General features: G+C 40.9%; 1 protein-coding gene across 13 annotated transcripts in view; it reads left to right on the plus strand.

Moving 5' to 3' along the window:
• The window catches only part of CAMK2G (calcium/calmodulin dependent protein kinase II gamma), a 124,732-nt gene that overhangs the window by 82,990 nt on the left and 27,865 nt on the right, over positions 1-13,877 (plus strand). For all 13 annotated transcript variants that reach the window (XM_041405060.1, XM_041405051.1, XM_041405053.1 and 10 more), the window contains exons 10-13: positions 2,182-2,304; positions 4,552-4,635; positions 5,276-5,318; positions 13,205-13,245. In XM_041405060.1, the coding sequence (XP_041260994.1) occupies positions 2,182-2,304; positions 4,552-4,635; positions 5,276-5,318; positions 13,205-13,245 (291 nt within the window). The remainder of the gene's footprint in view (positions 1-2,181; positions 2,305-4,551; positions 4,636-5,275; positions 5,319-13,204; positions 13,246-13,877) is intronic.

The following is a 13,877-nucleotide window of genomic DNA, read 5'->3' on the forward strand; positions in this document are numbered from 1 at the left end:
GAGAAGACTGAATGGTGGGGGACCATTGGAGGGTGGCTTTGTGGTGGGGATCAGCATGGTGGATTGGGTTGGAGGCTGTGGTAAAAAGCCAAGCAAATCATGGAACACTTCTTAGAGCATGACAAAACTGAGGTGTAAAAGGTGTCTGAAAGAGAAATAGCAAGGAGGTTAGTACTGAGGGAAGCAAAGGTGGAATAAAATGTAGTTTGAGTACCATAGCTTTAATGTTTGACATAAATTCTTCCATGTAAGGAGAGGCTTGAGAGGGAAGAAGGAACTCCTGGAAATCCTAGCTCAAAGCCTGTGGGCATGAATATCAAGAGGAAATTGAGGAGTTCTTTTTGTAGGCTGTCTTGTGGTTTGTATTAAACAAAAATAAAACCCCAAAAGGTGAGGGCTCTGCTGGACTCCTGCTGGTTACCTCCCAGCTTCTGTGCTTGAGACCATGAGAGCAGCTGTACTGGTGAGAGCAAAAGTCTGCCTATGTCCTGGCTCTGTGGCTTTCCTGAGTGAAAGCAAAGTGATATCTTTGTACCTGATAGCCTTAAATGGACTTGTGTTCTTCTCTTGCCTTGCTGCTCCTCTGGTTTTTGTGTTGATTGTTCTTATTTGAAGCATTTTTGCACTAATTATATCAATGGGGATTTTCAAACCACTTCAGGGATTAAATACCTATTTCTGTAAGTCATGAAGAGTGAAGTTCTTGATTCCTTCTTGCCTATCTGTTGTTTTTGAATTCTTATCTATAGTGAATAAATTTCACTAGATTCTTCCCTCATTTTATTTTACCTGATAGAAAACTGCTGCATTTTCTGCTGCATTTTACTGATGCACATGTCTCTGGTGTCCTTACCCACCACCAAGGGACCTGTAGACCAGTCTGTTATTCTTCCTTGACCAGGCAGAAAATGGCAACAGAAAAAACAGTGATTTTGAAAAACAGTGATTTTTTTTTCTTTTTACTTTGTGCTGTTGCGTAGGGGTTTTGCAAGACATTACCATGAACACTTCAGAGTTCAGGTGTGGGAAAAGTATCCTTGCTTGAAACTTCAGTATCATGATTTTTGAGTATCCTCGTGCAATGTTTGCAGAACAAATTGTTTAATGCCTTAGTAATGCCTGCGAATGCAGAAATGAGATTATATGCAAATCAAATGTGGCAGGTTTATTGTTGTGACCCAGCTGAGTAAAGCGATAAAAATGCATGCGAAAAAAAGATGGAATGAACTTTTTCTAAATTATGTAGTACTGTAAGGAAATGTTTTCAGGATAAATCCATTTTTTTTCTCCCACTTAAAGACAGAGAGCTTCACCCCAACAGCATATTTGTGTTCTGAAGTTCACCTGTATTTGTACAGTAGATTCATAGGATTTAATCTCAGCATGCTGTCATCCATACCACATGCAAGCCTTTACAGGATGGTGTAAATATCCCATCTTTATCATTGCAAGAATTATAGCAGAAAGCAGTTACCCCTCATGGATGATCAGCAGCTGAAATACTTAAAATTCTTTTCTTTGTTTTCATGCTTCTGTATTCCCATCCACTGTTACATCTCTCTTGCCCCCCAAGTAAAGATCTTGGTATGGTAGGTCATTGCTAACAACTTGCTGGTGGGTTGCTACACCCAAGTGACTGGTATTGTTCCAGGATATTGTGTTTTATGGTGGGAAAAGTGTACCTGATGGGATGTTCCCTGTTAGTGGGTTTTGCTTTCATGCAGTTTTGCTGTAGTTAACTGTTTGTGATTTTTCATAAGCTGTTAGAGCTTTTAGCATGCTGTAGAAAGAGACAGGTGGGGTAAAAAAAGATAATGCCTGTGTTTTTCATGTAAGAACTCAGTTAAAAAGATCTGTGACTTGACTTTTTTAACTGTTGAGTGTGAAAGAAATTCAAAGGTCTGAGTGATTCCTAAAAGGCTTTTAAAATCTTAATCTTCTTGCTTATGTCTGGTGAATGGTACAGGTGTGTCCTGCTCTCTGGTACCATTCATTTGTTGGATTCTGGATGATTTTTGTTCAGTATGAGTTTTCACAAAAATTGGTGGGTTTTACAAATGTGCTAGCCCCGGTATCAAAAGGGCAAAGGCTGCAATTTAGCTGTGTAGCAGGGGAGAATCTCTTCTGCTAGTAGAAGAGATTTCTATTCAGTTCATTATCTGTTCCTTCTTCCTCTTTTAGTTCCCATCACCTGAGTGGGACACTGTGACTCCCGAAGCCAAGAATTTGATCAACCAGATGCTGACGATAAACCCAGCGAAGCGCATCACAGCTGACCAGGCTCTCAAACACCCATGGGTCTGTGTAAGTGTTCTCCTTATTACAGGTTTGCCTTGAATGCACATGCCAGGAAGACTTGAAGGACCCAGTATATTTCAGATATTTAAGATTTTTTTTTTATTTTGATACTGACCTTCAACAAGCCAAGTTTGTTATGCTGTGGTGCTTTTATTTCACAGTAGTAAAAAAAACCCAGATGCTTGTAGAATTTTGTCAGTGCCCACAGTTTCTGGTTTTTTCCCCACATCTTTTCCAATCCATAGCATCCTAAAATGTCAAATGGAGTTTGGCATCAGACAAAAATTTTAGGACCATTTTGTTCTTAATCTCTGCTTCAGTTTATGGCATAGCATCTTGGCAATGTTTGGGACATTTCTGCTGTGCTGCATCTTACCTGGCTGTAAACTTGAAATCAGCAAAAAATCTTCTGCTGTTATGTGTATGTAGTTTCTGCCTTGCCAGACCTCACACATAAGTATTTTTCATCTTTTGCGAAGTTGGCAAGGAAATCCCAGAACACAGCTGGATGTGGGTGTAGGGGAGGGCAGCAGTGATGCACTTTTATCTCTGCAGGATGAAATAGTTTGACCTAAGTCTTACCAGATGCTCTGTTAATACCACAGTGTACTTCTGGGATGGGTCTAGTGTGCTCCTTTGCTCATTTGTTTTTGAGAAACTGTGGTGGTGGTGTCCTTATACTACAAATCAACAGATAGCAATTTAAAGTTAATTATGTGAACATCTGTCTAACAGGAGCATCTGCTGTAAAATGATGCAAGTTCCTTGGAAGTCAAAACTTCACACTAGCTGAGACTGCATATCTTTTTTTTTTTTTTCTCCTTGCATGCTTATAATCAAGTTCCTGTGTATTAAACTTTCCTCCAGATGCCTGTAGCCAAAGTTGTATTATGATAGCCCACTCCCTGTGGCAACTTTCCTTCTCTGAGCTAGGGGAGAGTCTGACTTCACTTCCCAGCCGTGTCAGCCGCTCGCTGAAACTGCCTCCTGTTGAATTTGTTGTTTCCTTTTGCTTTGCAGTCCTTGTGTGCACAATATCTGTTTTTTTCTGGATATATATGGCTCCTCTAAAGTAAATGTTGTAGGAAACCTAAAAAAGTTTAAAAGTTTGTCTGAGACACTGAGTGTCTTAGCATCACTGAACTTCTGAAGTATGTGTCCTGATTCTTGTAAGCACACATTGAACAACTGAACTTCACTGTCTCTCCTGAAGAGGCTGGAGGAACCGTGACCACCACTGTTGTTTGAGGACATTTTGGCTACATTCTTCCCAGACACTGCCATGTGTACTGCAATAGGTGACCAGCTTTGACAATAGGATCAAAGCAGAGACTGCCCCTGAAACTAGCTGAATATGCACACAGTTTACAGTTCTTTTGGGTATTGCAGTATTTTTTCCAAGCAAGAGAAAGTTAGTGGAGACTTTGTTCACACTTATCTGCCAGGTTAGAAATTCACCCACTGTCCTCATAAAGGGAATTCAGGCTTGTGGTTCTATGCAAGAGCAACAGCTACTTTGGCATTAGCCACTGGCCTCCTTGTGCTCTAAATGCTTGCAGTAACAGTTTCTGATTTCCTCTCGTGGTCTAAATGGCTGCAACAATTCTGGGAAGTTGTCTTTTGTCTTTTTGCAGCTGATGGTATCCCAGTCTGCTTTGGATGATAGATGTGCATCACTGCATAGAGATTATGCTCATTTTTTCCATTGGTACAATAGAAATACATGATCTTTTCTCTTACATGCTGAGAATCTGTTTCTGCAATACTGATACAAAGATGCCAAGGCCTCTGCTAGTCAATCTCTTACATTCAGGGGATTGCCATGTCCAGGAAGGCTGCTGCTCACAAGTATTCCCTTACTGCTTGAAATTTCCCTTTCAAACTGTAACTAATGCAGCCCAGGTCTTTTCTGTAGTGCCTCTAACTCAGTTCGCCATGGGTGTACTTGTTCATTTGGCTTTGTCTTCATACTGTCTTAAATCTTGTGTGTGCCTGAAAGGCAGGGAGCACTGATTCTCACCTTTACCTCGGTCATAAATTTCTTGGGTGCAGTCCTATCATAGCCCATCTTGATTTAATGAGTCTTGATGGAAATTCTCAGGTTATGAACCAGTTGCAGTGCTTTGCATCCATGCGGTGCTGAGAGGCTTGGCCCTTTCAGCCTGAATGTGTTGATTGTGTGCAAATGGAATGAACTTCCCTGGCTGATTTGTATGGGTATGTTCTTGATATTCTGCTGTTCCTGTTTTTCAGCAACGATCCACTGTTGCATCAATGATGCACAGGCAGGAGACTGTGGAATGCTTGAGAAAGTTCAATGCTAGAAGGAAGCTAAAGGTAAGTACATTATAACTCACTTTACATTTGATTTTAGTTCTCTGAATTTGAGGTTAGTGCCTTCCTAGCAGAAATAATTTTTTTCATGACTAGCACAGTGTTAGAGAAGCACCTAATGTGATCCTCCAGTACAGGCACTGGAGCAGTGTACTGATGAGCAGGGTAGTTAGTGTCTAAGCTTCCCATGCCTCCTCTGCTACATATTCATCCCTTCTAGTTTCTGCCAGTGAGTTGAAATAGAGCAGGTAGTTCTGGGACTTTTAGTTCTGAACATTCTGCACCTTCCAGTACTAGTGTTACCAGTTGCCTGCAGCTGAGGCAAAGCCTCTGAGCTATGCACGAAGCAGCTCTCTGCTGTGTGAAATCTAGGAAGCAGCTATGTGTTCAATTCTTAGTGCCATTTCAGATTTCCTAGGCTATCCTGCCTGGCATCTAGCTGCTGCTCTAGAAAGGCAGGACTGTGAGTGGTCCCGTGTAGGGCCTAAGAGGTACACGTGGGAATCCTGGATACACTGGGGTTCTTCAGGGTACCAGTGATATATGTCTGCATTGGTAACTGATGCATTGTGTCCTCCATGGGTCAGCCCAGCCTCTTTCTCAAGTGTCACTTTCTGTTATCCCTGCTTTGTCTTCCTCACAGGGTGCAATCCTCACAACGATGCTTGTGTCTCGGAATTTTTCAGGTAAGTCCTCAATGTTCCCATCCTTTCCTTGGTTGTGTTTTGTGTGAGTGAGCGGGAGAATATTTTAACCATTCTGGAGTCAAGTACGAGGGGAGGAAACATGGCTTCAGTTCATCATGTTGTAATGGTGGTCACTTTGCCTGAGCTGGTAACCAGTGTGAAATAGGAAATTATTTGTTTGGAGAGGAGCACATGGTATTGTAGTCTGGTACAAAACAGAAGTCAAGTCAGCTTCCATAACTGTCTCAGGATATTTTATTAGCAAATTACTTGTGAGAAATTCTAGCTGATATGATTAGCTTTCCCATCACAAACCAGGAGTGAAGAGCTCTTATTAGATAGGAGTGTTTTCTTCAGACTTGAGGCAGGGACAGGGAAGTAATATTGTTGAGAATAGGGACAGGAGCTGTTTGGATATTGCATTACTTTGACTCATCAAAAATGGGTCTGAAGTGTCTGGCTATTAGTTTTCCTTCTTGGAGTCTCAGAAGTGGTTTTCATCCTTTTAAATTTAATAGCTGGTAGTCTGGCTCCCACCCAACTGCATTACGTAGTGCATTTACTGAAAATGCAAATCTCAACATGTAAATCCATGCTTTTTGGAAGATTACTGTCTTGGCTCAGCACACCTAGGTGACGCAGTCTTATCTGTGTTCATTTTCATTTGGGTGGAAAGCCTCTATTTGTAAGTACTTTTGGTTTATGGAATCTTTGTTTTCTTTACCCTCTTTGTAATTTTCTTTCTCTTTTAAAAGAGCAGTCATTGAACGCATGAGTCAGATTTTTATTGCACCTGATTACAGCTGCTTTCAAGTGGAAGTCTGCTGTGTGGATTATGTGATGATGGAAGTGTATTGATTTCATCTGGTCATTTACTAATGGTGGATACCAATACTTATATTCTGCATGTTGTTACAATAAACTTGTAATTGGAATGAAAACCTCTGTGAAATGATCATCCCAGCACACAGAGTGCACATTCATGCATACATTCTTCTGTGAACTCAAGGCAGCATTTTTAACCTTCTGTATGGTGATGTAAAAAAAACAAAAAAAAAACAACAAAAAAAAAAACCAACCTAATTATGATTGTGGATGCTACAATTAAGGACCAGCCCTCACCAACATCCAAACATTTTTTTCTTGGTTCTTGCTTTCAGGTAGACCTGTGCCAATATGTCATTACTTGTGACTACAGCAATTTCTTTCTTCTGCATTTCTCATAGTTTGGCCTTAAAGGGACAGAATAATTTTATCCATTCATCTGCCCCACAATTGTGCTACTACAGGACTTTAAAATTCTATATTGCTTTCTGAGATTGATTCTGAAATAACTGTTTGGAGAGCTATGGCACAATGACAGGACTTCCACAGGCCTGTACAGAGCTAAACATTTTCCTGTGCTTTCTGCTGGTGTGAACTGTTTTTGTTCTATTTACACGGCTGATCTTTATTTCACTTAACTGATGATTCTGAAATCAGGGGTTTTATTGCTTTTTTTTCATAAACAGAAGTTTTAGATTAATTTTTAGTCTGTGAATGTTGTCACTTCTAATGAAGCTGCAGAAGTGCTTGGGTGAAAAAATCTCTTATGGGTATGATTTTGGGTACATGAAATGCCAAAGAGAAGGGTTCTCCTTAATGGTGTGTGACCTGTACATCCACTTAATCCCTGAGCTAGTACTGAGGAGGAAAAAGCTTGCTCTACTCATTCTTCTGTGTGTCAAGGGCTGAAGCTGCTGGATCCACTTCAGTTAACAGCTGAAGAGAAGGAAATCCTAGGTGGCCCACAGTGAGTGCAGGGTTTGCAGTGTTACTGAGTTCTGCTTTGAATATAAACTGTGATTCCAAGTATGAGACAATAATGAAAAACTGTCCAGAGAGAGATGTTGTGAATTTAGATGCAAAGCCTCTGTCAAGAGTAGCAATTCCTTACCTTTTTATGTGTTTTTAGAGGGATGAGATCATCTACTCCTGTTTCCTTTGCAGGACTGTGTGTAATAGGAGTTTGACTTTTTAAAATTGTAATTATTTTTTAATTTACTTGGGTTTTCTGGTTGGCTGGTTGAAGTAGATACATCTGTTGGAATTAAAGAATTAATGCATGCTAAGTAAACGTAATAAGTTTAAAAGTTTGTGTGGGAGCTTTAGGTAGACCTCAGACTTGAAAGGTTCTGCAATAATATTTATTTCTTTCCCTAAAGCCCTTAAGGGGTTTTTATTTTTCTCTAATTGGGTGACACTATTTTGTGGATTTTTAAAAATCCCATTCCTAGCAGACAGGGAACTAAATTTATGAAGAGAGAGAAGCTTCTTCCTGCCTGGGGATGAGATCTCCTAAAAGCTTCTTTCATACATGTTTTGAACAAAGAGGAAAACAGAGGCTCATGTGGCCTCAGTATCAATTAATTAAGCAAGACTGTACTATCTGCAGGAAATATGAGAAGACTCCTTTAATCTCATTGTCATTACTATCTCCTGTGTCACATTTTGTAGTATGGAGCTCCTTCTCTGTATAGGCCTGTGACAAATTGTATTCCTAAAGAATCTGTAGCAGTACTCTCTCTTTTTAGCTCATCAAAAATTCTTGCTTTTTACAAAGAAAAAAAAAAGGTTTCTGTTCTTTTGTAATTTGTTGCTTGCAATGTGCCTATTGCCCCAGACCAGTTAAGTTAAAGGATATCTTGTTCCTTCCCCCAGTTATGATGTATTCAGCTATTTAATATTGGCTGTTTGTGGTTCTTTTTAGAAGATTGCATCTCAGGCCAGCTGTAGGCTATTTGTTAAAAGCAGGTACAGTTGCACTCCTTTCAGCATAAGTCAGGAAGATGAAACCTGGTTAAAATAAGGGATTTGTAGCTTCTCTCCACACTCTGGTAAGGTGTTCATTCAGCTGCAAGAGAGAGCAATGCAATCTAAATTTTGCTGTAGAATTGTTAGGGTCACACCAGGGTATACACAGGATTACTTGGGTGTTCACTTGGGGCTTTGGATGTTCAGGTGATCCAAGCAAACACTGACCTGATGTGCATTCACTTACAGAATACAGGAGTGCAGTCAGTAAATCAACTGATCAGATCATGTGCAAGAAACCCCTAAATCATCTTCTGAGAAGTAAATGTAAATTTATTACTAGAAGAGAGTTGGCAAGGTTTTTAAAGACTCCTGCTGTATTTAAGGGTGCCTGGACTAATTTATGTAGATAAAACTCTGTAAATAGGCTAGCTATAAGTTGAGTGAAAGGATGGAAAAAACCTGGTTTTCATCTTAGGAGCAGCCATGATGCCAGGAGGAGCATCACCAAATGCTGAGAAGTGGCTTTTCTCCGTAAGCCGATTTTTATGCGCAGCTTACAAGTGGCCTATGTGAAATTCTTAGTACTGTTTTCCTAAGTGGATTGCAACTGTTAATTTGGGGAGCTGTTCAGCAAGCTTTCACATTGTGAAATTAATTTCTATCACATGGTTTAGCACAAGTCCTGTGTTCAAAATAGATCTTAAGGCAGACATTGCAGGTAATTAAGCCTTATGCCTGAAACCTGTATTTTTAACTGATGTTGAGCTTTCTTCTGGGTTGTCACAGCTTGCCCAAGTCAGTTTGGTGAGGGAGCTATTGTGGCAGAGTGTGACAATAACTGGAATTCATTAGAGGTCTCTTACAGATGAACACTCCAATGTGCATGTTTGAGTTTTTGGCTAGATAGGTGAGGTTGAGAGAGGCTGGAGGCAGATCTGAGGAGCAGAGTTCTTTCTAAGTAAAGAAGGCCTGAATATGCCTGTGTGTATTTAGTGTAACCAGTACAGAGATTTTTTAGCTGACTAAAGGGCAAGAAGGAGGAAATAGTACAAATACTGAAGTGGTACTGAAATATTTAGCTGTCATGTTATACCTCCCTTCCAGAAGTGAGAAACTGAATTTTTGCTATTTGCATGTGTGTGCGTGTGCATATACATATATATCTACACTCAGGCTGAAATTTGAGTTCTTTTCTTTAACTGAAATGAGTAATATATGTGAAGTCTCTATTGTGTTATGTTAGGTAGATAATGATTCAGGACCAGAAATTTTTATCTCCTGGTAGGAATCAAAAGGTATGAAAATATGGAGGGGGAAAAATTATTAAGGTATTTTTAGAGCTTTGACTAAATAAGTATAATATCACTGGAAACCACATTTCCCAAGCAGAAGATGAAGTCACATTTAATGAAAGATTAAGTTGTTTTTAAGTGTTTTCTCTGTATCTACTAAATCTCTTAACAAACAGTAAGGGTTTCAGTGAATGGTGCTCAACTACTACAGTGTGGACCTGCCAAAGTAGTGGATTTCAGTTAGTAACTTCCATTTGCAACTTCCTAGAGTGATACAGATTACTGCATTTAATTGTTTATCACTATAGCCAGAGAGTCTAATTTGTCATCAAAAGTGGATATAAATTATTAGAATAATCTCTTCTACTTCTGCGTTCCTCTCTCTAAAGTTCAGGAAAGCTCTGGGAATATTTTTTTTATTGTGGCGTTTGTCCTTAATAAAATATTCTTGAAGTTACACTGCATTCATGGTTATTGTGTGTGATGGTAGCCAAAAGTGCCTCTTTTGACTGCACACTGACTGTTGGGTACTTTGTGGTGACCCCAGAAGTGACATCAGGTTGAGAAATAGTTAATATTACTTTCTTTGAACTGAGAATATGAGAATGACAAGCTGCAACTGTGTTTCATTGCGAAGTCTGTGTTGGTACCATACAAGTTTTATTTTACAAAGTCTCAGTAAAGTCCAGAATTCTTTAGGTATAAATGCTTGTGTTTAGAAGCCAGAACTTGGCTTGTTTGTTAGACTAGCATCATAAGTTAGTCAGACTTCAAAAAAGCAGCCTCAGTGTTCTTCCTGCATCCCTAAAAAGAATTCTCTGGAAACTTAAGTGAGAAATGTAACTGAGTTTTGGCGTTTGAGGACAGGCTGGATGAAGGGTTGCTCACTCTGGAAGAGGAGTGGGGCTGGCAGTGGGGAAGACTCTATCCGTGGCTATCTTTGGACTGAGTATTTCCTCTTCAGTCACCCCTTGGCTCTGGTACATCCAGAGTGTCTGGTGTTTTTTGCTGATGAGTTCAGCATTAGGGATTTGTGTTTCTGCCAGGAGCATGGTCCAGAGCCCAGGCTATTTACTATGGATGCCAGAACTGAAAGATGTGGGAAGAGGGAGGGCTATGTGCAGGAGAGGCCTTTTGTGTTTCTCTTCAGAGTTTAGCTGAAGGGTGACTTGTTAAGCCAGGAACAGAATTGTTTTTAAGTTACTGGGTTAGCAGCACGTGCTTTCATGTTTCTATATTCTGGAAGAACTCTTAACTTCTAGAAGTTAAAAGAGGGAATTTAATCCCTTTAACATATAGAGGAAATGGGAAAGATAGAAAAAATTAGTCTTAGCATCTCACACCTGGAAGACTGTAGAGTACTGGCAAGACTGTTTCAGGAACAGTAAAGAATCTGCCTGCATGTGTCTTTGTATATTTCCTCTCCTGTTGTCTCTTTGCTAAACTGCCTGTCTTTTAAAAGGATTATTGTTACAGGAAGTCTTGTCTGTTGCTTGTTCAGAAATTCCTCTTGCATCCCCTTTTACTTGTGTCTTGTAATTTGTACAGGTTGATCTGTGGGTAGACCTGCATGCTTCCCTGTTGTCTGAGGTGTCTGAGTCATCTTTGTGTGTAAATGTATTTCCTGGGCTCTCCAGCTCTTTATAAACACAGTATGGTGCATGAGCCAAATACACCACAGACCAAGTTTCTTTCTGCAGTACTGGGGTGCTGTCAGGCCTGTGGGAGAGCAGCGTGTGCCATGCAGAGGTGCAGTCAGGGAAGGAGGCTGGACAGGCAGGCTGCACCAGGGAACATGGATCAACATTACATAGTGCTGGGCTGCATGGAGGGACTCTCAGCTGAATTTGCTCTGATGTTGTAAACGTGATTTTAGCTGTCTTCTGTCCACAGAGACAAATGTGAGGCTGTGGGAAAACTGCAGAAAGTGTGAAAAATGTTGCTTCCCTGTTTGTCTCTGGGATGTTCCCAGAACATATGGTGATACTATTTTGCTTCTCTGATGGTGGTTTCTTTTTGGTTTTTGTTTTTTTTTTCCCACTTCAAGGATGCCCCATTTGGCATATTTGTTAAATTGCAGAATCCTTTACTCCTTCTGAAGTGTTGTAAGGCTGTAACAGTTTCTTGTTTTCAGCAGTTGTGTGAGATGCCTTCATGCATGTGTGGTATGAATGCTGGACCCCTTTTGACCCCATAGTCACATTGTTCTCCTTCTCACTTGCATGTAGAATCAAGCTAGCCTTTGTCATGCCTTCAAGGTGGCAAGAACTTACTTGTCTTGCAGTCTTGCAATGCTTTAATATATGTACACTCAGAAAAGAGACTGTTGCAGGGCAGATGAGTTGCTTTGCCCACCTTCATGTGTGCACGTTGGAACACTGTGTTTTGACACATCACATTCAGAAAACCTCTGCATGAGGTTCTTCCAATGTTCTTGGCTTCTAAGAGCTAGAAGGAAAACAAAATTGTAATCTAGCTTTATACTTGCATTAGAGAGTAGAATTAGGAAACCAATCCAGAGATTCTGGTAAGCTTATATGGGCTGCCACCTCTTTGTTGGAAGGAGATGCTGTAGTCGTTTGCACCACCTCAGCTAATATTGTGTAGTTAATCCATGTCTGTAGGGTCTTGTAGAGAAGGCGGAGTGGAAAATGTGGTTGACATAAAATTTGAACAGTTGCTTAGGTATTGCAAAAACCTTTTTTGCCTAACATTGCTGTTTCTAGAGAGACTGAGCACTCTGTGCAGTTGGCCAGTATGTCTTTGGGGATTTCAAGAGTCATGTCAGCATTGGCTCAGGACTTGCCTTTTTTCTAGGCCTCATCTTTGCTGCACCTAAAACCCAGGTGCCCAGACCCAGAAGCTAGCTGCTTAGGAGAGCCACAGCATGTGTTGGTACAATAGCTGTATTGCATGCTCTTTACAGAAGTTGATACATTCTTCATAAGTAGACAAGAAATGGTTTGTATCTGTTGAAGCTGAAGATGGGATCTTGCTGCTGACAGTCATGGTTAATGTACCACTTTGCTGTAATAGATGAAGCAGCTCCTTTATCACTCCCAAGTATGCCTTCTGCCAGGCACTTGTTGTGGGCTCTAGGTGTGTGCTTATCATTCTCTCAGTTTCATTGGTAGTGCCAGTTGTTCAAGTTGAGCACAGCAGAGCATCTTTATCTTTCAATTAAGAAATTCAGCCTAGTTCCCTGTCTCTTTTGCCATCCTTCCTTTTAACAGTTTTCAGATGCTGCCTTTTGCACTTTTTCAGTCCCTTTCTTTTAGCTATCCAGCTATCCCCAGAGAAACTGTATAACTGAATAACAGTAATTTAAAAGCTTCTGTATTATCAGCCCCCCCCTTTATAAGCCACATCTGTTATGTGAATGCCTGCACTTACAGGTGCAGCCTTTATCCTGTTGCAAAAATCAGGTTTATTTTCCACCTGTAACTGCTGACACTTCTGGGTGGGGTCACAGTGTGTGACTGGGGGATGACAGAAAACTCTAAATTACCATTTCAGACTTGGTCTTCTTGAGGTGGTGAAAGTGGTAGTATTTTGTCTGAATAGGTGAACAATAGATAGGATAGATGACCCTCTGCTATCAGGATGAATTTGATGAGTGACTTGCCTTGTTTTCCAGGTCTCTTGCTGCTAGGGAGGAATTAACAGGATGGTTGTCCTTCTGAAGTTTTGGGCATTTTTGAGGGAAGTTGGGAAGGGGGGGTGGGGGGGAGAGAGAGAGAGAGAGAGAGAAGATAGTCTTGAAACCAAAATCTGATCTACTTCTGCTTTTCTCCACAGCTGCCAAAAGCCTGCTGAACAAGAAGTCAGATGGAGTGAAGGTAAGTTCTTGCTTTGCCATTTCACTGTCTCTCCCACCATCTGAACAGAAGGCAGCCAGTCTCCCTGGTGCCTGTCCCTTTCCAGGGTAAAACCACAGCCCTGTGGCCTGGATTGCTGTAATCCAGTGTCTTGTTGTGGAACCCTGGGTGGGATCTTAGTGCTCCTTACATGCATAATTAGCTAAGTGCACTGTTGCAGCAGCAGGAATTCCGTTTCCCCTTTCTGTGATGTATGGAGAACTGGTCAGCCCTGGATTAGAAAGACCAAGGACTTGCTCCGTTGTTACACATGCCTCTGATTAGTCTGTTCTGTTCAGTGCTTCTGACTGTGAAAATTGCACAGAGCGATTGTGAGTGACTGATGATACAGCCAGCAGACCCCATGGAAGTTTCTTTGTCTACTCACTTGGACAGATGCTGAAGGCTGAGCTGGGAAGAAGGGTGGGGAAGGAGGACCCTCCAAATGTTCATGTTTGGACAGAACGGAAACTGAGGAATGTGTTAAAAGTTCAATGCATGTGCCTGAAGTTGAGGCACTCTACTGTTCCCTTCTGAAGGGAATTATTTTTTCCCCACTTCAGTGTTAGTCTTTGAGTTGCATGGTCATCATTTATTTCTGGAGGTCACACAGG

This window comes from Onychostruthus taczanowskii, unplaced genomic scaffold (assembly GCF_017590055.1).
Source record: "Onychostruthus taczanowskii isolate IOZ18803 unplaced genomic scaffold, ASM1759005v1 scaffold22, whole genome shotgun sequence".
In the NCBI taxonomy this organism is placed as follows: Eukaryota; Metazoa; Chordata; class Aves; order Passeriformes; family Passeridae; genus Onychostruthus; species Onychostruthus taczanowskii.